The 25,111-nt window shown below is 42.8% G+C and overlaps 2 protein-coding genes across 3 annotated transcripts in view; both read right to left on the reverse strand.

The window, feature by feature from the left end:
* The window catches only part of SLC39A14 (solute carrier family 39 member 14), a 46,630-nt gene extending 39,139 nt beyond the window's left edge, over nucleotides 1-7,491 (reverse strand). Inside the window, exon 1 of one of the 2 annotated variants that reach the window (XM_082402605.1) lies at nucleotides 7,322-7,491. The gene's annotated coding sequence lies outside the window, so the exon portion shown is untranslated. The remainder of the gene's footprint in view (nucleotides 1-7,321) is intronic. The other variant, XM_082402604.1, reaches the window with a different exon arrangement.
* Nucleotides 7,492-7,661: 170 nt separating this feature from the next.
* PIWIL2 (piwi like RNA-mediated gene silencing 2) overlaps nucleotides 7,662-25,111 on the reverse strand; it is a 94,394-nt gene continuing 76,944 nt past the window's right edge. Inside the window, exons 20-22 of the mRNA XM_082402596.1 lie at nucleotides 17,578-17,831; nucleotides 17,020-17,127; nucleotides 7,662-16,224 (exon numbers count right to left, since the gene is read on the reverse strand). Coding sequence (XP_082258722.1) covers nucleotides 16,068-16,224; nucleotides 17,020-17,127; nucleotides 17,578-17,831 — 519 coding nt within the window. The 3' untranslated portion in view covers nucleotides 7,662-16,067. The remainder of the gene's footprint in view (nucleotides 16,225-17,019; nucleotides 17,128-17,577; nucleotides 17,832-25,111) is intronic.

Genomic DNA, 25,111 nt, shown 5'->3' on the forward strand with positions numbered 1-25,111 from the left:
AGACCATGTGAAGACAGAGGCAGAGATGGGAGTGATGCTGCCACAAGCCAAGGAACACTTGGAGCCACCAGAAGCTGGAACAGGCAAGGAAGGATTCCCCCTAGAGCCTTCAGAGTGAATGTGGCCTTGTTGACCCCTTGATTTCGACCTTCTGGCCTCCAGATCTAATATATTTCTGTTGTTTTAAGCCACAGAGTGTGGTCATTTGTTAGGGTCGCCTTAGGAAACTAATACTTTGATGCTGGAATTAAGGCTCGATAACTTTTATCTGAGACTCTCTTGCTATGGTTGGCAAAATTCCAAGATGGCCCCCAATGACCCTTGTCTTTGTGTATGGGCAGGACCTGAAAATGAGATATCATTCCTGTTATTAGGTTACATTATCTGCCAAAAGGGATTTTGCTGGTATCAGCTGACCAAATTAGTTGACCTTAAGATAGAGAAATGATCCTGTATGGGTCAGAACTAATCAGGTGATAGGCTCCTCCTGGCGAAAGGGATTTGAACCAGAGAAGGATTCAACATGAGAGTAACTTTTCCAGTGTGGAAGTCCAGCAGACCCCGATTTAACCAAGTGATCCAGGAAAACATCACTAGTAATGAGACATCAGCATCATAAATGCCTTGATACGATGCTCTTAAAAGGATGCAACAGCATTTTTGTGATATTCTTGCTAAAATGCATGACCTTATTCTAAGGAAGAAAGATAGAGGAACGGTTACAGATTGAAGGAGACTAAAGAGAAATAACAGCTAAATGCAACATGGGATGGCAGACTGGATCCTGGGACAGAAGAAAGACATCAGCAAAAATACTGGTAAAATTTAAATAAGGCCCGTAGTTTAAAGTTTTGTACCAATGTTGATTTCCTGTTCTTGATAATTATACTATGGGGTGAGGGATATAAAGGAACTCTGCTATATTCTTTGCAACTTTTAAGTCTAAAATTAGTTTTTAAAAAAAGGTTTAAAATGAAAGGAAATGATTGAGCAGATTAACAGAGGTTGCCTCAGGGCCACAGGATTAGACTTCTCCCATACTTCTTTATACTTGTCAGTAAGTATGCATTACTCTCGATAATCAGGGGCAGGAGGTTGGATGGAGTAAGTGGACTGGTGCAAAGGATGTAGATTTGGGGCCACTGGAGTTGCTCTGGATAAGAGCGGGCTGGACCCCAAGACACCACTGCTGAAACGAGCAGCAAGTCTTTGATAGAGAAACAGCTAAGACTTAGAGAATACTGGTACCTTAGACCCCAGAGCCCTTCAAAATAACTGGATCCAACCTAAATTTCTAGCCATGTCACTTGCTCTTTCCTCTATCAGCCACTCTGACCTAGGGTGACCACCCCTGCCCCAGGAATATACATCTCAGTGCCATTATTCACACAACTCCCCCGGCCAGGACCCCTCCCTCTCTTCTTAGCTTTCAAAACTTCGCTCAATTCCACCTCTAGGAAGCCTTCCCAGACCACTCCTGCCCCCAGTCGCCTTGCCTTCTACTGGCCTCTTTAAGTATCTCTTGTCTGTTCCATTCAATGGAGCTTAACGAATGCCACAGATAGCATGTTAAGTTTCCATATGTACTCAGCTCATCCCCACACATATTTCACAAGCCTCTTTGGAACAGAGACAGTGTTTGCCTGTCTTCACAGAGCGGGAGCTCTCTTAGCTGAGCTCTGCTGGCTGGGCCCATCCCTGCGGCAAAGAGGCCCCCTCTGCTGTCATCAGTCCAGGATTCATTGACCAAGAGTCTGTGGTGTCTCTTCCCACACTTTTTTTTTTTTTTTTTTTTAATAAATTTATTTATTTATTTTTGGCTGTGTTGGGTCTTCGTTGCTGCATGGGGGCTTTCTCCAGTTGCGGCGGGTGCTACTCTTCGTCGCAGTTGGCAGGCTTCTCATTGTGGTGGCTTCTTTTGTTGCAGAGCTCGGGCTCTACAGTGCAGGCTCAGTAGGTGTGTTGCACGGGGCTTAGTTGCTTCGCTGCATGTGGGATCTTCCCGGACCAGGGATCGAACCCGTGTCCCCTGCATTGGCAGGCAGATTCTTAACCACCGTACCACCAGGGAAGTCCATTCCCAAACTTCTTTATGCCAGTTGTTTGTTTCTATGATTCTAATTTAATTAAATAGTAACGAATATAAATGGAGAAAGAGTTTTGATTTCTACAAAAATGTAACTAAGTGATCTAGAAGAGCAATTCTGAAATTGTGGTCTTAGATGACACCTAGGGTCACTGAGACTGTTTCAGGTCTGCAAGGTAAAAACTAGTTTTATTATAAAATTAAGATGTTAAAAGCTTTTTCACTCTCATTTTTGAGGCTACGTGAAGTGTGATGAATGTGTGCCTATGCAGTCTTAAGTTTTCTGAAAATTTCTAAGGTAGAAGTTTAGGGTATAAATATGTGTGTTCTCAGAGATTAACTCAGTTTGTTTTCAGAGATTAACTCGGTTTGTCCGCTGAGTATTTACCAGCAAATGTATGCTATACCTATTTTAACCTGTTATCTCATTATTATCTAATAAATCATTATTTTAAAATCCTGAAGATGCACAAAAATGTAAAAATAATGCCACTTTTTTGACTTTCTTTTATTTTGGAAAGTTATTTTTCATAAAAATATGCCTTTTATGTTAACATGTAATGACCTTTATTTTATTCATTTAAAATAGTGAATGAATAAACTACTTTTTATATGTTTTAATTTTTAACATGGTAAATAATAGATATAGCCAGTAAATGAAAGACATTAAGGAATCCTAGGATCAAAAAGTCTGAGAACTGCTTATCTAGAAAGATGTGTTACAAATGGAAAAAAAAAAAAGATTAAATTAAGTGTGTGCATTAAAAAAGTAGGATTCTGCACATGGACTGGTTTGCAAATGTCTTAAATTCTTGCTCTATTATTATTTTTTAATGGAGACTAATTAACAGATGTATATATCCTGTCACCCAGCAATCTCACTTCTGAGAATTTCTTCTGTAGTCATACACATAGGAAATGCCATTTGTAAAGTTATTCACTGTAGCACTGTACATAATGACAAAATACTGGAAACAACCCAAGTTGGGGGAGAGAGGGAGGCAACATATGTTGGTTTAAAAATTACTTTTGCTTTCCTATTCTGGAATAATATGCAGCTATGGTAAAGGAATAATAAAAGTATTTCTGTGCCGATGGAGAAAGATCTAGAATAGTTGCTAGGTGAAAAAAGCAAGGTGCTAAACAATGCCTAAAATGCTAACTTATAGCATTTGTAAAAATGGGGTGGGGTGGGCAGAGGTGAGACTTTTCACTGTATGGGGTTGGGGGGGATGTGTGGTTGCTTTTTCAACTTTTTTATCCTCCTGATCTTTGAACTATGTGAATATATAGCCTAGTGAAAAAATTTTTTTCCATTAAAAATTTTTTTCTTCCAGTTTTATTGAGATATAATTGACATATGGTAAAAATATTTGATAAAAGAAAAGAAACAAAAAATCACAGGTGTGATTTTTATATACAAACAATTTGCAAGTTTAATTAGGGGACCTAGAGACCCAAAGAAAAAGGCTTAGCCCTAAATCAAGCTTTGGCAAATAAAGATATATGCACACTGGGGGTGGGGGAATTGGATGAAGGCAGCCAAAAGGTACAAACTTCCAGTTATAAGAAAAATAAGTACTAGGGAAGTAATGTACAGCACGGTAAATATAATTAACACTGCTGTAGGTTATATACGAAAGTTGAGAGTTAAATCCTAAGAGTTCTCATCACAAGGAAAACAAATTTTTTTCTATTTCTTTAATCTTTTATCTCTATGAGATGCTGTATGTTCATTAAATTTATTGTGGCACTCATTTCATAACTGTATATAAATCAAACCATTATGCTGTACACCTTAAACTTACACAGTGCTGTATGTCAGTTATATCTCAATAAAACTGGAAGAAAAAAATGCATGCACATGTTTTAAGGAAAAATGAATTGTTTGAAGCATGGATTTTTAAAAAAATTCCCAACGTTTAGCTGACATTTTTTATTAATTACTAATTCTGAGTGCATTGAGTAAGAGTCTCTAGGGACCCAATGGTAATAAATTGGGTCAGTCACATTCTCATTCCAACAAACCCCAGGACTCTCCTGGGCCTGAGGCTGGAGGAAGGTTAGGAGGCCCGGTGATACAGTCAGATCTGAGGCAGGGAATTTGGTTTCCCACATAGGGGCATGCCAAGCGCTCTCTCCAGGCTGATTCTGTGGCCACCTTCCCTCCCACATGGGGCTCTGCCTCTGGATCTCACCTGGGGCCCAACAAGGGGTCCCCCCTGGGAGCCTCGATGGCCACAGTAAGGGTGAGAACAAGGCAGCTGGGCCTCGGAGACCTTGTGGTGAGGTTGCCCTGCTTGCCCCCAGGAGGGCACGAGGCCCCTGGCTGGCGGTAGACTCTGGACTCCTTATCTGCAGGCATTCTGCCAGCCCGCCAGCCTCGAGGTCAGCAAAGTCCCATTGTAGACATCGAGAGTCCTGCCTGGGGCCCCATCATCATGACCCTTCCTCAGCCACTCCCCACCCTCCTATGTCTCCAGGGAGTCAGGAAGAGAGGGGTGAAGACTCCTCCAGAAGAAATTTCTATCCACACAAGCAGAGAACTTCCCAAATAAGCACAGGGACAACTGGCTCCTTCTTCTTCATGTTTTCAAGGAAAAGTCTAGGATTATCAGCAATTTTATCATCACACTTAGGAATAGAAACTGCACCTTTCTTTGGTCCTCTCAATCAAGCCTCTTGGCCACTAGCAAACAATGTGACTTGGAAACACCAGTTAACCTCTCTAGATCCAGTTTCTTTAGTTGTAAAACAAAGGGCCTAGACTCGAAGATTCCCAAAGTCCCGCCAGTTCAATATCCTATCATGGGTGGTTCTGCAAAACGCTTAAGCGTTATTTTCTGCAGGCATCAAGTACGAAAAGGCTGAATTATTCTGGAGGAGATCCCAATTTCCAGACATATACATCTGTTCATGGCACTACCACTTAGATCGCAAGATCCTGTAAATATTGGACATGGATTGACGGTCCTCCTGCAAATGAGTGAGGAGTGAACAGGTAAGGAAGAGAAGAAGAAGGTGGAAAGGGTTTGAAAACCGAACCAGTCCAGTGACTGATAATTTACTGTGCGTGCGCATGCACGAACACACACGCACGCATCCGCGCAGATACACACGCAGTGTTAGTCCTTCCTGCCTATTATCAGCCCAGAAAAGGAGTATCTCCGTTACCTGAAAGAATCAGAGTAGCTCCCAAAACCAAAGGTGGAAAAAAAGTCTTTGTGGGACAGTGAATATGTGGAACAATCCCTGGCAGGCCACTGAAAAGAGGCCTACCCGGAAAGGCATGGAAATTGCATCCATGTTCCCAAGGAGGTGACGAATCAACCCTACATCTGGGCTCATACCATTCCTACAACCCAACCTACCTATCAGCTCCTGGGACCCCCTAAATAATCCACTCCATCCCAGAGATGATGATGATAATGATGATGTAGATGATCACAAACCTCTACTATGCTCCAGGCACAACCACAACATGATGCACAGCAGTGAGGACAGGTCTACAGAAGTTAAGAAATGTCTCCTGCTGGAGAGTGATGGGGCCAGGATGTGAACAGATTTACCTGGCTCAAAAGCCTGGAATTCTCCTGTCACATTATACCATCTCTAGTAGAGTGCTGTCTTCTCTGAACTTGAACAAACACAACAGTGTGACCTCTCTTGTGTCTTATTCTTTATGTATGAATGTTCTTTCTCCCCCCCAACAAGTGTCTCCAGGAGCCAAGCCCCATCCCCTCTTTGCACTCTCCAGTGGCCAAGTGCAGAGCCAAACACAGACCAGGCACTGTGTATTTACATACTGAAGTGATGAAATACTGAGAGCCACGGGGCCCTGGTACCTCAATGTAGTCTTCTTGCCTAAATGACAAGGCCAATCATTCTGTTTGGTGCCCTCTAGTCACACCTGCAATCCAGGAAGAGCACCACTAGTCTATATAGTGGCTATCACACAATTTATGAAAAACTCACCTCTGAGCCTCCAACAGGAAATGGAATATGCAGTTTTTAATTTCAGGTGCTAAAAGTTATGATTCTCGACATTCTTTTTCTTGCTTCATCAAGTTTCTCTCAGTTTTTATGGCTCTTGTTTTAAGAGTTAAGGATTAATCGTAGATGCTATGGGTAAGAGTCCACAGATCTAATCTGACTCCTTCTTCCAGACACAGGGCAAGTTAGGAACAGAGCTGGGACAGAGACCAGGAAGCCAGGCCAGTACTCACCACATTACCACCACCATTTCCCAGCAGCCGACCTAACTGGCCTGGGGTTCCTAGGAAAGAGTGACTCCAGACAAAACCAAGCCCAGGGAGGCTCCAGGAGGAAGGGTCAGGTCAAAGCTGCTCCTCCCCCCACCCTTTCTTAGGCCCCCAGGACAGCCCTCAGCCACTCTCCAAATCATGCTCACATACTCACGGACACCCAGGCCCCAGCGGACTCTAGATCCTCAAAACTGAAGCCACAAGCCAGAGCTGCGGAAAATTTCTTGACTCAATTGGACCCCAGGATCACACTATAGACTGCTTGGATGGTATTTTTTCCCATTGCCCTAACCCACCAAGAGAGGGCAGCCTGAGCCAGACCACCTAACCCAGTCGGTAGGGACCAAAAATAGCTAAAAAGCCATGCCCTCGGGATAAGCCAGGTCGGAGTTTAGTTAGTCCCTCCTTTGCCATCCTCCAGCTCCTGCTCCGGGCCGGCCGGAAGATACGGGTCATTTATCTCCAGCTGGGAGGTGGTCTGGCCAGGGTGGGGTGAGGGACTCAGTTCCTGAAAAGCAAAGTCCAGCCACCAGTGCACCATCAGAGCCGCCCCGAGAGCTGCCCACCAGATTTGCCCATCTACTCTCTGCTTTTTCTGAGCTCGAGTTCATGGGCTCCAGGAAACCTCTCAGTCTTTTAATGCGGCTATCGACATCCTGCTCCGGCTCCCACATTCCGCGCTCTCCAGCCAAAGGGACCGTAGCTGCGCCTTCTCTTCCCTCGCCACCAAGTAACCCTCGTCGTGGCACCGCGGCCAGGTAGCCAGGTGTCGCCTCCATCCAGCGTCCCGGTCCGCATGCGGGTGCGCCGGAGCGACTTCCGAAACCGCGGCCGGGCTCGGGGTCCTCGGCGCAGCCGTACCCCCACCCCCACCCGGTGACCCCGAGCCCCGGAGGCGCACTGCTGCCGCGCGCGATGCCCCATCCCCAGGGCACGGAGCCGCCCCTCCCACACGCCCTCCCCACCTCACCTGAAGCTGGGCGGACGCCACCTGGCCCGGCGCACCCTCACAAACCAGGCCCTCGGGCGGCCCGAAGCGACAGCAGCAGCGGCAGCAGCAGCGCAGCTAGGTCGGCGTGCCCGCGCAAGGAGGCCGCCTGCCCTCACCCCCCGGCCTGCGTCCTTCCCCCGCGCGGCGCGCATGCCCCGCTATATACCCTGCGCGTCACGGCCGGGCCCGCCCCCGCTCTCGCCCCGCCCCCGCCCCACCCCACTCTCCCCAGGGCCTGCCACGTGGGGCCCTGGCTGGCTGTAGGGCTACGTGTGTGAGCTGGCTGCCAGCCGCCCGCTAGACCCGACCAGCGCTTGGCTCGCCCAGGCTTGCGGGGCGAGCCAGCGCCCTTCTGCGCCTAGCCCGCCGAGAGCCTAGCTTCATCTCGTAGCCCTGCCGCGAATTCCATCCCACAGGCTCCTCCTTCCTCTGGAAACCTCCCATTAAGGCCTTTCCCTCCTTATGTGGGAAGTTCTCACAACCCGGCCTCCGTCTCCTCGGAGTAACACTGCTACCCACCTAATATGTATATATATATCTTAACACTTCTGATTAATGTAAAAAGCTCGATTCTGAAATACTCCCTGGGAGGGGACGTACCCATAGATAATGTTTTTTCTGCATTTTCCCACCAGGCGAAAGAACAAAAAATTCCTGTTCAAGTTCTAAATAAGCCATATTGTATACTCACTTTCGAATTAGATGTCGCACCACATATTGCTTAACCGAAAGCTGGGAGAAATGTTAATTTTTGTGTGAGGAGTGTCCTAGGAGTCTTTTCTGATGTGGAGTAGTTCTATTGAGATGGATATCAAGCCTCGGAAATGCAAATTTCTTGAGAAAATAAGCCACCAATTAAATTCCCATTGTTCTGTTCTGCTGGACGTCACGATTATTTCCTCTGCAGCTAAGCCAGCTGCCACCTCGGTCTATGGGACCCAAAGGAAGGACTTTCTAAGCAGAATTGTAGCCTGTTAGTACCCAAGTCCCTGTTCCAGCTCAATGACTGGTGCTCAGCCGACACTAAGTGTCTCTGTATTTGCACAGGGAAGGGGGACCACATCCCACTCTGCAAGTCCTGGGGAAAGGAAGGCCCATGATGGCAGTGCTTGTGATGAAAAGCAAGCAATCCCTGGAGTGGGTGGCAGGAAGAATCCAGGCCTCAGTGGCAGCCTGTTCCTCCTTAGGAGGAAGGTAGTAGAGGGAAGAAGAGAGAAAGCACTGAAGCAAAGCCAGAGCAGGCCAGATTGTTTATGCCACTCTTGAAGAGACTAGCTGGGCCGTGGGTTTTTCTAAAATTTAATTATCCTCACCCTGCAATTACAGTGCTCCAGTTGAGTAAGAGGTGGGGTGATATTCCTCTCATTTTCCAAGAGATTTCAAAGTAATTGTCTCTCTTGCACAATCTCCCTCAGAGCCCCTTCATCTTTGTAATAACCCTTTATATTTGTCTTTCTTGGTTAAACTCGAGTATTTTTCAGACATTATGTCATTCATTTGGGACTCTCAACCCCAAATCCAATGGGCTGTCAGAAATGGCCCAGTCTCTACCATGCCTTCCTTTTCTTGAAGTTCTGGAAAAGGAATGAGATACTTACCCAGTGATTAAGTGAAACAAGCATGCTTCTAACACAGGGAGCTCTGAAAAGTTTGAAGCCCATAAATACACATTACAAAGAGGTGTTAAACTCTTCTTAAAAAACTGAGGTCTAAAAGCAATCCCAAAGGCTCTTCCAGGCAATGTGTCAATACTACAAACAGGGGGGAAGGTACCTTCAGAGAAACGGGAGGGGAGGCAGGACAAGACACCCCACCACAGGCCCTATCACAGCATTCTCACTTGTTTGCAACCAGCAAGGGGTAGAGCTGCCAAAGTCCACCAGAGCTGATAAGCTATCAGTAATCCATTAGGGAATTCAATTAATTATTAACACAGCTAAAAATCAAAAGGTCTTAACTCTCCATAGCCACCCCCACACAAAATTCTTTAGGTATACCCAAAGTCCTGGCCTTGTCCCACGGTCTTTCCTGCCTAGTGACAGGTTTGGAGCCCCAATTCTATTTTTCTCTCTACCTAATATAGCCCTTTCTCCCCTTATTTCCCCATTTCCACTTGTTAAAGTTCTAACTCTTCAAAGCCACCTCCCTTCAGAAAGATTCTTGATTCTCCTGAAGCGTATTTGACCTACCTTTTCAAACTCTTTTTACTGTAACCCACAGTAAAAAATATTTTACACTGCATCTCCAGTACAAATAACAACATAGCGAACAAAAATCTTACAAAACTTCCTTAGTATAGTCAACGTTCTGATATTTTATATTGTTTCAATTTTTAAAAAGTGGTAACAAACCCACTAAATTGATTTCATTGGATCATGATTCACAGAATTAAAACATTTTATATGGTTTATGTACTTGCTTTTCCCCTTAAAAATTATTTCATTTCCATCTCTAACCTCTTTACCGGACCTTAATCTGTCTTGCTTACCAAAGATTTCTGTATATACCTGCATCCCCTAACATAACATCTTGCACATAACAGATGCTCAATAAAATATTAGTTGGATGAATGAACAGGTCAGCTCACTAAAAGTTTGATGTTGGGCAATAGTTAAGGAAGTAAACATAAAAATCTGACATTTTCATGACTGCTATTTCTCCTCTGACAAGATGCCACAGCCGCCTGCCTTTTCAAAAGATATGCAGACAGATTTCTTGTAGCTGAAGTGAGTGGAACAGCCTTGAGAAAGAAGCCAGGGAAATGAGACCCTGGCCCAGAGTGTACAAAGTGGGACTGGGGACTCGAAATCAAAGCCCACTCTGTGGTGTGTTGACAAGGTAGACAACTTGATCAGCAGAGTGGGGCAAAGATCCCCCTTCCACCCCCCAGCTATCACGCGAGCTCTAGAGAGACTGAAGAGAGAAACAAATGGCGAGGTTTCTAAGACACTTTAAGGGGAAAAATGAGTTTTCTATGTTTCGGTATGTCTTAACGAATTCAAGAGGATCAGAAGGAATGTGAAGGTTCTAGTTTACCCAAAATCATGTCAGAGGACTAGCACCCCACACTCTGTCAGACAAAAGAAAACATCTTTAGAAGCCACATTCGTCATTTCTGTTATCATCCGATGGTTTCAGCAGGCAAAAAAAGAAAACTGGGAAAAATAACACTTGGTTCAGTAGCAAGTTATCTATGGGAATTTGTTCATTTCATCTAAGATACCTAATTTGTTGGCACTTAATTGTTCATAGTATTCCTTTATAATCCTTTTAATTTCTGTAAGGTTAGTAGTCCTCTCTTTTCTTTTTTTTTCCCCTGGCCAATCTAGCTAAAGGTTTGCCAATTCTGTTAATCTAAGGAACCAACTTTTGGTTTTGCTGATTTTCTGTATTATTTTTCTATTCTCTATCTCATTAATTTCTGCTCTGATCTTTATTAGAAAATTTCGTTATTTTGGTCATCTTTTTATGTATTTATTTTTTTATTTTTGGCCGCGTTGGGTCTTCACTGCTGCCCGCAGGCTTTCTCTAGTTGCGGCAAGCGGGGGCTACTCTTCGATGTGGTGCGTGGGCTTCTCACTGCAGTGGCTTCTCCTACTGCGGAGCACGGGCCCTAGGCGCACAGGCTTCAGTAGTTGTGGCAGGCGGGCTTCAGTAGTCGTGGCATGCGGGCTCAGTAGTTGTGGCGCACGGGCTTAGTTGCTCGGCAGCATGTGGGATCTTCCCAGACCAGGGCTCGAACCCGTGTCCCCTGCATTGGCAGGCGGATTCTTAACCACTGCGCCACCAGGGAAGTCCCAGTCCTCATCTTTGAATGAATGTTTAGATGGGAACAGAATTCCAAGTTGACTCTGCGTTTTTAAGTTATTATTCCTTTTGTCTTAAGCATCTGTTGTGGTTGATAACAAGTCTGCTGCCAGTCTAATTCTTTTATAAGCAATCTCTCTGGTTGTTTTTAAGATGCTGTCTTTGGGGCTTCCCTGGTGGCGCAGTCGTTGAGAATCTGCCTGCCAATGCAGGGGACACGGGTTCGAGCCCTGGTCTGGGAAGATCCCACATGCCGCGGAGCAACTGGGCCCGTGAGCCACAATTACTGAGCCTGCGCGTCTGGAGCCTGTGCTCCGCAACAAGAGAGGCCGCAATAGTGAGAGGCCCGCGCACCGCGATGAAGAGTGGCCCCCGCTTGCAACAACTGGAGAAAGCCCTCGCACAGAAACGAAGACCCAACACAGCCATAAATAAATAAATAAATAAATAAATAAATAAATAAATTTAAAAAAAATGTTAAAGATTCTGTCTTTGGTGTTCTGTAGTTTCACTATAGTACATCTAGGAGTGGTTGTGCTTTTCTTTATCCTCAATGAGTTTCTTCAGGTAGAGGATTCATATTTGTCTCTCATTCTGGAAAACTCTGTCTTCATATCGTCCATAATTGTGTGGCTTATTCTATTTTAACCTGCAGGAACTCCTATTAGACCTTCTCATTCTCTCCTATATCTTCTCTTCCATAGTTCCCATTTATACCTCTGTGTGCTGCAATCCAGTTGATTAGTTGTTTCTCCAGGGCTCTGGGCTCTCACCAGTCTGGGCCAATCTTCATGGTAATTTGTCAGCATGTGGTCCCTCCACATGCTAATATGAATTCAGGCTGCACACACCTGTCTGTGGCCCAAGCTTGGGGATTTCTCATAAATGCCTTTTGTCTAACTTTCTTGCTGCTGCCCCAGGATGGTTGGCATGGACCTTCTACTCTACTCCCCTTCCAGGCTCCAGCTCTCTATCTAGGAGAATTCACCCCAGCAATCCTGCACCTCATAAGGTCTAACGCTGCATCTTCTATCCTTATCTGAAATGAAAAAGCTCAGTGCTCCTGTCCCTGCATTTTGTCCATAACCCTGGGATGCTGTGTTGGTATCAACTGTAACCACTCTGGCTTCCCTTTCTTTCTTGTGCCTCAGTATCTTCCCTCCTTCCTCCTTCCCTACCATCTCTCTCTCTTCCCTCGTTCCATTTCCTGAAAATCCAGCTACTTAACATAAAAAAAATTTTTTTTTCTATTTCGGCCAACCTTCGTCAGTATGGTCAGCTCAAGTCTGCTGTGTTGCCAGAAGTCTCCCGTACTCATTCTTCTTCTTTCTTTTTGTGCCACACAGCTTGGGGGATTCTCAGTTCCCTAACCAGGGATCCAGGGATTGAACCCCAGCCAGGGCAGTGAAGGCGCCGAATCCTAACCTCTAGACCAGCAAGGAACACCCACACTTACTCATTCTTAAAAATATGTATGTATTTTTTAGAATAGCTTTAGGTTCACAGCACAGTTTGCAGAGGGTAAAGATTTCCCGTATACGTACAGCCTCCCCCATTATCAACATCCCCCACAAGAATGGTACGTGTGTTACAATTAGTGAACCTACATCAACTTATCATAATCACCTAAAGTCCCAGTTTACATCAGGGTTCATGCTTAGTGTTTCACAGTCTATGGGTTTACACAAATATATAATGACATGTATCCACCAATACAATATCATACAGAATAGTTTCCTTGCCCTAAAAATCCTCTGTGCTCTGCCCATTCATCCCTCCTCTCCCCTAACCCCTGACCCTTTCACTGTCTCTATAGTTTTTACCTTTTCCAGAATGTTATATAGTTGGAATCATACAGTATGTAACCTTTTCAGATTGGCTTCTTTCACTCAGTAATATGCATTTAAGTTTCCTGCAGGTCTTTCCAATAGCTTGATAGCTCACTGCTTTTTAGCACTGAATAATATTCCATTGTCTTGTCGTACCATAGTTTATCTATTCACCTACTGATGGACACCTTGGTTGCTTACAAGTTTTGGCAATTATGGATAAAGCTACTTTAAACATTCATGTGTAGGTTTCTGTGTGGACAAAAGTTGTAAACTCATTTGGGCAAATACCAAGCAGTGTGATTGCTTGATCATATGATAAGAATATGTTTAGTTTTGTAAGAAACTACCAAACTGTCTTCCAAAGCGGCTATACTATTTCACATTCCCTCAGGCAACGATGAGTTCATGTTGTTCCACATCCTCACCAGCATTTGGTGTTGTCAGTGTTTTGGATTTTGGCTATTCTAATAGGTGTGCAGTGGTATCTCATTTTAATTTGTAATTCTCTAATGACATATGATGTGGAGCATCAACACATGATGTTTGAGCCCTGGTCCGGGAAGATCCCACATGCCACGGAGCAACTAAGCCTGTGCGCCACAACTACTGAGCCTGCGCTCTAGAGCCCACGTGCCACAACCACTGAAGCCCACGCGCCTAGAGCCTGTGCTCCACAACAAGAGAAGCCACCGCAATGAGAAGCCCGTGCACCACGACGAAGAGTAGCCTCCGCTCGCCGCCAACTAGAGAAAGCCCGCGCAGCAACAAAGACCCAACGTAGCCAAAAATAAATAAATAAAATTTTTTAAAAAGGAAATTTTTTTTAAATTTTAAAAAATTAAAAAAAAAGAAATTGGGTTCTTTCTAGAATGAGTTCAAGAAGCACTGCACCATTTAAGATGGAGTTTCTAAATAAATCGAAAAGGACGTAGTGGTGAGGCAAGCAGCCAGGGTGCTTTGGGAAGGTATTTTTAAAGGTTACATACACGCCAAGAGGTACATGCAAAGAAGGGCAAGCATTAGGAAAAGGTGAGAAGGGAGGGCCACCCTTAGGAGCTGGCTCTCACTTAGGCTAACAGAAATTGTCTGATGGGAAAAGAGATTTTTGAAAACAAGACAAAACACACACACACACACACACACACACACACACACACACACACACACACACAGAGTTGCCTCATTTGTCCCAGAAGTAAGACTGTTAGCGTCTTTTCCAAGAAATCTTACTGCCAGATCTCAGTGAAATTACCTGGGTACCAATACTGGAGCTGCATCCAGCATGCCTAGTAACAAATTAGTAATTTTAACAAGTGTTACAGCTCTACAAAGGAAAAGAACTATATCAATATCATATGTCAATGACATTATTTCAAACACAACTACACATTTATACAAATTTGTTTTTATTTATTTCCCACCCCATGACCCAGTCATTTCACATTAAGACTGAAAAAACAAGACAAGAAAACCGGAATAAAAAGTGAAATTTTTGTATTATATTCAAGTATTTGTCTTTTCTGATTATATAAGAGAAAATGAGTATTAGGAAATCTAACTTCAAAAGAGAAATTCAAAATGCTTCCAAAGAGAATCAGAGACTGTTAAGCCAAAAACCAGTGATCCAATGTGTCTGACTCCATGGTGTTTAAATCCCAGGTCTCAGCCTTCCTCTGTCCCTCACTCCAAACAGAACCGAAGCGCACTTGAGACCACTGACACCCAGAGCCGCTCAGCCTCTGCGAACGCATTGCTTGCTCAGTTTTCTTCTAAATATTTTTAAGCTGAAGTTTCTCTTCTCACACACTGTCATATAAAATAGGGATTTCTGCTTCATCCCCTCCCTGTTATCATACCAAAAAATAAATAAATGCAAATGTGAAAAGATTAAATGTAACTGTCTTTTAAAACCCAGGTAAAGCAAGATATGACTGAATTAGCCCTGAAGGGACTGGAAATTTTTTAAACGGGGAAAAATAAACACACAAAAACAGTGCTTCCCCAAAACACTGAAACCCACAGACACAGTGACAACTTTCTAAACTGAAACATCTGGACTTTGGAAGGAGTGTCATGTTTCCCGAAGCCAACTTCTAGAAATCGTAACATGGATTCAGAAAAATTCCTAACAAAATGAGCCAACAGCCGGGAAGAGGGTATTGAGCAACGGAAATGAGTGATTCAATTTGCAAACATATCAACAGAAAAGAAGGTGACACACTGGGGAGAAAGGGTCAAGAAAAGCTCATGCCCCATTATGAACCTTCCAAGCTGCTGAATTTCACAGGTTCTGATGCTTAATTTTTAAAAAACTGAAACTTACTAAAGATCAGTAACTGGAGCAAAGCTGGCTTTGTGCCTGAGTGTGTGTATATGCGGCGGGGAGGGAGGTAGGAAGAAATCAACATGGCACGCTATAAAGCAACTGAAATATACAGAAAAAACTGCATTTGGCCTCTCTTAGGAGGCCAAGGAATAGCTAAACACCTCTTTCAAAGCCAGCTCAAGTCACGTGTCATCAACTCAATCCCTAGAGAAGATTAGGTAAGCAAGGACCTGACTATCCCACCAGCTGGTTTTACTACATGCCTTTCACATTTTCCAGCAATAGGCATATCTTGAAAAACCTTGCCTTCTTACCTTTCCCAGTTGCCCAAATAAAGTAGCTCTCTACTTTAAGAAACTTGCAAAGACTTCATTCATTATCACCTCTGGCACCAGAAATGGGAACTATTTATTAGTAAACAGAGTTTGTAAGTGCAATCGCTACTTCTGCGGATTTCTACAGCTCAAGTTGGCTTTGGAGGCTCCTAAAGGGTCCCCATCTACGCAGTAGCAGACTACCCCCATGTGCTCTACAAAGGCAACGAGACAATTTCTAGCTGATCCTTAGGGTGGAACCTGCTTCTTGGTGATATCAGGTTTAAAAGAGAAAAGGAAAAAAAGATATCTTATTCTACTGGGCTGGTGAAAGGGAAAACACCAACACAAAACCCCTTTCAGTCACTGTTAATCCTGCACAGCTGAGTTCACAGCTGAGTTCAGAAGTCTGATTGCTCTGACCAGCCCACGTCCTGATTGTCCAGTCACAGGAAGAACAGGTTCTCACACAGCTGGATGGCTGGTTCGTGATGCAAGATTTGTCCTGACAGGAAAGCTAGCTTGTGGGCATACTTGCAAGGAGCTGGAACTCTAATGGTACCAGGCCAATTCCAGTACATGTGGCACAGTTTGAAAGTCAACCTGTAGGCCAAGAAGAAAACATGATCCTTTTCACTTTCCATCTTCAATTTGGAGCACATTATGTACTTCTGGGTGTGTGACAGAGCATACTTACCAGCAAACTGGGGGACTGAGGAATATATGATGCAACTTTTGGGAATCATTATTTTTAAGTGGAATTGTATCTATTTCCACTATTTGTAAGTCAAGAGGGCATGGGGAAATTCCCACTTTAGGTGCTCCTCTTTTTATATCAAAACAAGGAAAACAGCAAGGAGAACATGTTTTTGTTTTTGGTTTTTTTTTTTGCCTCAAGAAAAAGCTGCAGAAAGGTAAGTACCCCAGCAAAGTATTTATATAATCTGAGCACAAGAGCAATGCATCTCAAACCTGGCTGTGTGTCATGATCATTAGAAGCAGTTTTTAAAAATGCGAATGCCTCAGAATGCTTGGAGTTCGTGAAGCCTGGGTGTATTTTTTGAAAGGTCTCCAAGTAATTTTAGTGTACAACAAGGATTATCAGTCGCACCTCAAAAAGATACCATTATCATGAAAGACAAGAAGAAACTCAAGGGGTAAATATTCCTGGCAGTGGGCAGTATTTGTCTTTTCTGATTATATAAGAGAAAATGAGTATTAGGAAATCCAACTTCAAAAGATAAATTCAAAATGCTTCCAAAGAGAATCAGAAAATTATTAAGCCAAAAACCAGTGATCCAGTTTGTTTAATTCAGTGGTTTTAAAATTCCAGGTCTTAGCCTTAGCTCACTGGCCAGAATTATTTACAAGTGAGGAGGAGGTTAGTGGTCAGCTCACCTCTGCATATGATCAGGGCTCAGGTGTGCAGTGTTGAGAACACAAACATAATGGGTAGGAATGCCACAACCCTGTCGTACATGATGGGCAAGAAGGTAGAAGTCCACCCTAGAGAGGAAAAAGTACAAAGTAATGGTAGAGTTGGATTTGGCCAGAGCTGGAAAAGATCTTGGAGATCATTCTAGCTCCTTCACCTAAGGCTCAGAGAGATCAAATGACTGGATCAAGGACATACAAGGACCAAACTAGGCTGAGAATTCAGGTCTCCTGACTCAACAGGCTATTTAAGAATGGTGGTAGAAATGACATCTGTGTGCAGACTGTTAAGCATGCATAGTCTTAGGAAAAGACTGTATGTTCAATATTTTATACTTAAGAGGTAAAAGCTTCATTGTTGGTTTGTGTGTTTTTAAATAGTTTTTAAAATTTTACTTTTTAACAGTAAAATCTCTGATTCCATTCCACATCTCTCTAGGCAACCTCCCCATTCCAATACCCAGGGAACAGATAACTTCTCCAACCTATTCTTGTTGAAATAACTGTGTCTCGCCCACTTACCACTCACAGCTTGTTATTGTATGATCTACCACAGTCCCGGGGGAGGGAGTCACACAGTGCTCGGTAGAAGACCGGTACACATTGGTGCTGATTTTCTTCTGAACTACAAATACCACCATCTTGGGATGATAATTCTCAAAAGCTTCAAAACACTTCTGTAGCTGAGGAATCTCATAGCTGGCAATTGTCTTTAGTTGGCCATCAGACACTCCATCACGGTACACCACAATCTTCTCTGGGAGACAGTGGTTCACCTGAAACAACACCCTGCTGAGGTGAACTGTGTGGCCCTGGGGCTAATGACCACAGGCAGAGAAACGCTCACTCAGCAAACAACCTGGAGACACGGCAGTAGGTCCCTTTGACAGCTGGGCCCAAAGCCATCATGTTGGAAGGGCAGGGAGAAGCCGCTTCTAGTCATTTCTAGACTTCCTCACGGCAGTAAAACAGGTCTGGTACACCAAAGGTGTTATAAAATATGAAACCAAATAAGCAAGCTCTGAGTCATATATATACGGCTTATACTGAAACGGTGTGAAAAAAAGTTAAAAGGAAGGAAAATTATGGGCTGAATCAATCTTCCTACTACTTGGATTTAACACTAACTACTGTCTAGGCAAAAAACAAGGTGAACTGCTGCAGAAATTCTAACATATAACTGCACATCCCACAGATCCACCATCCTCACGTTTCTGTGTATTAGCAACATCCAAAGTTGCTGACAAATGAAAGGGGATCCTTTACTAAATATTATCCTACCATCAGGTATAGTGTGAAACATTCTTAATATAACTAAGTAAATAGCAGTCCTGGTAAATTGTCCATGGATCCAAATCAAATTAAATGCTGGCTTGAATCAGTTTTTTGTTTTTTTGTTTTTGGGTTTTTAAAAATTATTTATTTATTTATTTATTTATTTATTTATTTATTTATGGCTGTGCTGGGTCTTCGTTTCTGTGTGAGGGCTTTCTCTAGCTGCGGCAAGTGGGGGCCACTCGTCATCGCGGTGCGCGGGCCTCTCACTATCGCGGCCTCTCTTGTTGCAGAGCACAGGCTCCAGACGCGCAGGCTCAGTAATTGTGGCTCACGGGCCTAGCTGCTCCGCGGCATGTGGGATCTTCCCAGACCAGGGCTCGAACCCATGTCCCCTGCATTGGCAGGCGGATTCTCAACCACTGCGCCACCAGGGAAACCCCTTGAATCAGTTTTGAAAAATAATTTTTTCCCCATTTAGAGAATATAATTATGTTCTAGTTGTATGTGACTTCAATAATTTTAAAAAATAAGCTGTTTCATTTTAAACTAGAAGTTTTCTTTAAAGTGCTTTGGTTTAGGGACTTCCCTGGCGGTCCAGTGGTTAGGACTCCACGCTTCCACTGCAGGGGGCACGGGTTCGATCCCTGGTCGGGGAACTAAGATCCCACATGCCATGTGGCATGGCCAAAGAAATACATAAATAAATAAAGTGCTTTGGTTTAATTCAGTTAGTGACAGTTTGATTCTGATTTTGGTTCATCCTAGGTTTTTGTTCACAATTCCCCTCAAAACCCTAACTTATCATTGAATTAGATAGGCTTATACTACATATTCTTTATAGGTTACTCTACATGAAAATTTAAGTTTCATTTCAAAGAACCCTTTTTAATAATAAATAATCACCTAGCATCTTTTTGGAGTTTAAGTTTAAAATTCAAATATTTTATAAATGTCCCTTTTTTCTGAGACCCCGCAAGTACTGTATTTACAAACATGTGATTCACCTTCACATTCCAAGATTGGAATTATTCCCCCAGTTGTACTTTTTTGTTTTTATGTTGTTTTTGGCTGTCTAGCATCTATTCCACCTCTTTTTGGTAAGAGCATTTTAAGTGTCCTCCTGCCTCCAACAGGATACACTGGAATTCGTGTGATTATTAATCAAGGTACCTTCCCCTAATCCAGGGCTTCTCAACCTCAACACTACTGACATGTAGGGCCAGTGAATTCTTTTTACTGGGGGCTGACACTAGAGGATGTTTAGCAGCATTCCTGGCCTCTACCCACTAGATACCAGTAGCAATCTCTCTCAGTTATAAAATGTCTCCAGGCTGCCCACTGCGGGAACAAAACTGCCCCGGCAGAACACTCCTCCCTCACTCTGACTCTTTGACAGAGAGTAAGAAACACCTGGAGATTTTCCCTTTGTGGTGGTGCTTCTTCAGGATCCCTGCTTCTGGAACCCTATCCATTTCCCAGCTTGACGCTCAACCTTCCCACGAATCCTCTGAGACTCTCCATGATCTTACCAATTAATCCCCATTTTGCTAAAGTTAGCACATTTCTGTGACTTCCCAAAGACCCCTAACTGATACATTGTGTAAAAGGGTGGGTAACAAAGGCACTTGGATCTGGAAGAAAACCTGATTTCACAGATGAGGAAACAGAGAAGAATTACACTGGATCTGGGGTCAGGAGACCTGGGACTGAGTCTGAATGTGCTGCTCCTCAGCTATGCTCTTGAAGACTCAGTTTCCTCACTTGAAAAATGGATGTAAATGACCACCTTACTTTTCTTCTTCTCAGGGTTAAGAGGGATAAAGTGTGTGTATATGTATATAATTTTTTTAAGCTACACACAAAAGTTGAGAACAAACTAGATCAAGGAAATACAGATATTCTGAAGCACAGGGAAGGGATCTAACAAGATCAATGGAGTGAGAAATAGAATCAAATTCGTCTGAAGTATTCACTGATATTACCTCTTTCTTTAAAATCTGTTAACCAACTACTGAGTGTGAGACATTATACTTGGCCCTATGTAAGATTCCAGTAGAAGTGAAAGGCATGATTCCTGTTATTAAGGAGCTTTCAAATCTAATAATAACAGTCAACAATGGTAACTTTTCTAGGTCATCTAGTCCATTCTCCTCATTTCATAAATGATAAGACTATGATGTAGGGGGGTCAAAATATGAGACAAATCACAATACTGAAACATAAACATTAAATATACATTATTAAGTCACTTCAGTACTAGGGTAAATACATGAAACAATAAATTAATGAAAGCAGGACTGTGCTTGTTGGCTTGCTATCCCTAGCACTGAATACAACGGTGAGGGTCAAGTAGAAAATAAGTATCTGCTGGAAGTTTGAGATGTTCTTTTATGTGTGATTCCATTCATTCACTGAACAAACACTTAATGCCCACTAGATATGAGCCACTGTGCTAGTCTCAGAAAATTTAAAAATTATCTTGATACCTTCCAAATATTAGTGGAACTCAAATTAACATTGGGGAGACAGACACAAAGTAAATACTCTCAATACATTACAAATAACATAACAAAGAATATAAATAAAATGCTATGGGAACAGAGAAGTATAAGACATTTGTTCTCTAGAGGAAAAAGTGAATATTATGCCTCAGTGAAAGAACTAGCAGACAATTCAGTCAGCAAGAAGGGTAAAGGATTCCAGGTAGCACTGCAATGTATTGAATACTACAACATGGGTGAACTCTGAAGACATTATGCTAAGTGAAATAAACCAGTCACAAAAAGACAAATACAGTATGATTCCACGTGTATGAGATACTCAGGGTAGTCAAAATCAGAGACAGGAAGTAGAAGGGTGGTGGCAACGGGCTAGGGGGAGGGGAGCATGGGGAATTACTGTTTTAAGGGGACAGAGTTTCAGTTTTACAAGATAAAAAAAAGAGTTATGGAGATGGATGATGATGATGACTGCCCAACATTTTGAATGTATTTAATACCACTGAAATGTTATACTTAAAAATGGTTAAGATGGGGGACTTCCCTGGTGGCGCAGTGGTTAAGAATCCACCTGCCAATGCAGGTGACACGGGTTCGAGCCCTGGTCCGGGAAGATCCCACATGCCGCGGAGCAAGTAAGCCCGTGCACCACTACTGAGACTGTGCTCTAGAGCCTGCGGGCCACAACTGCTGAAGCCTGCGTGCCTAGAGCCTGTGCTCCACAACAAGAGAAGCCACCTCAATTGGAAGCTCGTGAACCACAACGAAGAGAAGCCCCAGCTCACAGCAACTAGAGAAAGCCCATTTGCAGCAACGAAGACCCAATGCAGACAAAAATAAATAAATAAATAAATATTTAAAAAAATAAAAATAATTAAAAAAAAATGGTTAAGATGGTAAATTTTATGTTATGTGTATTTTACTCAATTAAAAAAATTGGGGGAAAAAAAGAGGGAAGAGGCCAGGCAAGCTACTAGAAATGGCAGGTGCAGAAAGGGCAGGCTGAAGTCTGGAAGAGTCCCCAAATAATCACTTGCTCAAGATAACTCTCCACCATAAGATCCTCCCAATTGTGCCAAGAAAAGGGAAGTGAAGGTGGAACTGAAAAGCAGAAAGAACCTATACTCTCACACATTGTAAACTGGCTGCCTGAAACTTCTGATTCCAAAGGCAATACCGTGGCCCACTCCCTTCTGTCTCCAGGGTCGAACACTAGTCAGACCAGTCCAGCAATATGAAGTCAGAGCCAGAGCCAGAGCCAGAGCCAGAGCCAGAGCCACAGGAGAAGCAAAAGGGGCTGAATTAACTACAGCTGAGTTTAATCTTCTCAAAGCTCAGGCCAAATAACAGATGAACTCAACATTAAGTGATTACTAATCATGAGAGCTAAAGCTAAGGCAAGTGTCGAGAACGTAGCTTGGTTCTGATTTTCACACATGAGTGGAAGGCAACACTGGCACTCAGACTCACATGTTAGGTTTCAGTGGCCCATGAGACATCCAAGTACTAGAGAGGCCACGCAGGCAGCTGAAGATGTGGTGTAGGAGCTCAGATGAAGGGTATGGGCCAGAGAGTGATTCTCAATGTGTGCTCTGGGCTCCAGTGCTTCCCCTTAGATGTTTTAGGGAGTCCACAGAGTCAAAACTAATTTCACAATACTACTACTACATTACTTGCCATTTTCACTCTAATTAGCTCATAAATATCCAGTAGAATTTTCCAGAAAGTAAACGATGTGTGACACTGCAATAAGTTAAATGTAGGATATTCACTTGCCTTTACTAACCCAAACATTAAAGCCATTCGCCAAAATGTAAAACATCACCGAACATTTTGAAAGTAATCTTTAATTTAAAATGTTATTTATGGGACTTCCCTGGTGGCACAGTGGTTAAGAACCCGCCTGCCAATGCAGAGAACATGGGTTCGAGCCATGGTCCGGGAAGATCCCACATGCCGCGGAGCAACTAAGCCAGTGCACCACAACTACTGAGCCTGTGCTCTAGAGCCCGCGAGCCACAACTACTGAGCTCACGTGCCACAACAACTGAAGCCCGTGCGCCTAGAGCCCATGCTCTGCAACAAGAGAAGCCACTGCAATGAGAAGCCCGCACACCGCAACGAGAAGCCCACGCACCACAACGAAGAGTAGCCCCCACTCGCCGCAACTAGAGAAAGCCCGCGCACAGCACTGAGGACCCAACGCAGCCATAAATAAGTAAATAAATAAATAAATTACAATAAAAAATAAAAAATAAAATGTTATTTATGTTATTAACTATATTGAGCTTATTATTTTAAAGTAAATTAAAAAACATTAAAAAGTTCTGTTTTAACTTGTAATACGGTAATTATTGATGTATACCTATACAAACAAAAAACTCAATAATATTTAAGAAGGTAAAGATTTCCTTAGACCAAAAAATTTGAGAACTGCTGGACTAGAAATATAAATCTAAATACAGATATTAAATAAAACCACAGGTGAGATTAAGCTTGCCAGCAAGGCTTCAGGTGGTGGACCAGGATTTCTAAGAAACCCTGCCACTGAGGACAACTGGAAAAGCTGGACAAAATATAAAAACATCTACCTGAAGGCAGCATCAGAGGAAGGATGGGGGCCCAGAGAAATAAGCCAGCCTTCTGAACCTGTTTTTCCCCGGCAGCATGTGTTGATTTTGCTGATTCCACAAGGGTAGGTAAGCTAGACGGATGTTTGGGAGTGGTGCTTTTTTTTAAATCACAGCTTTATTGAGCTATAATTTGCTATACCATAAAAGACACTCTCTTAAGGTATAAAAGTCAAAAGTTTTACATTTATCGAATTTTGCAACCATCACCGCTATCTAATTTTAGAACATATACATCACCCCAAAAGGTAATCTCATACCCATTAGCAGTCATTTCCCATCGCCCCCCCAACCCCAACTCCTGGAACACACTAACATACTTTGTTTCTTTGGATTAGCCTATTTTGGACAAACAGAATCATGTAATATGTGGTCTTTTGTGACTAAATATTTCACTGAGCATAATGTTTTCACAGTTCACCCATGTTGTATCAGTCCTTCATTCCCTTATGTTGCCAAATGACATTACATTACAGGCTATATCACATTTGTCCATTCATCGATCGTATGGGTTATTTCCAGTTTTGGCTATTATGAATAATACTGCTATGAACATTCATATACAAGTTTTGTGTGGACATATGTTTTCAATTCTCTTGGTTTATTATACCTAGGAGTAGAATTGCTGAGTCATATGGTAACTCTATGTTTAACATCCTGACGAAATACCAAACTGTTTTTCAAAGAAGCTCTACCATTTTACATTCCCACCAGCAATGTATGAGGGTTCCAATTTCTCCACATCCTTGACAACACTCTTATTATCTTTTTTATTTTAGCCATCCTAGTGTGTGTGAGGTGGTATCTCATTGTGTGTGCATGCTTTTAAATAGAGACTTTATTTTTCAGACGAGTTTTAAGTTTACAAAAAACTTGAGGCCATAGTACAGAGTTCCCATATACACCTTCCCCACCAACCATACACATAGTTTCCCCTATTGTTACCATATTACATTAGGGTGGTGCATTTGTTACAACTGATAAATATTGATATATTATTAACTAAAGTCCACAGTTTGTATTCGCATTCACTCTCTTGTATATTCTATAGGCTTTAAGAAATGCATGTCATTTATCTACCATTATAGTAATTTTACAGCCCTAAAAACCCCCTGTGCTCCCTATTTATACTTCCCTTCCTCACCCTCCCAAACCTCTGGCAATCACTGATCTTTTTACTGTGTCCATAGTTTTGTGTCTTTTCCTGAATGTCCTATAGTTGGAATCATATAGTATGTAGCCTTTTCAGATTGGCTTTTTCCACTTAGTTACATGCATTTAAGAGTCCTCCATATCTTCCCATGGCTCGATAGCTCATTTCTGTTTACTGCTGAGTATTTAATTGTCTGGATGTACCACAGATTATCTGTCCATTCACCTACTGAAGAACATCTTCGTTGCTTCCAGTTTGGGCAATTATAAATAAAGCTGCTATAAAAATCTTTGTGCAGGTTTCTGTGTGGACAAAAGTTGTAAACTCACTTGGGCAAATACCAAGCAGTGTGATTGCTTGATCATATGATAAGAATATGTTTAGTTTTGTAAGAAACTACCAAACTGCCTTCCAGAGTGGCTGTACCATTTCACATTCCCTCAGGCAATGATGAGAGTTACCATTGCTCCACATCCTCACTAGCATTTGGTGTTGTC

The sequence above is a fragment of the Balaenoptera borealis genome, assembly GCF_965194805.1.
Source record: "Balaenoptera borealis genome assembly, chromosome: 8".
NCBI classification, from domain to species: Eukaryota; Metazoa; Chordata; class Mammalia; order Artiodactyla; family Balaenopteridae; genus Balaenoptera; species Balaenoptera borealis.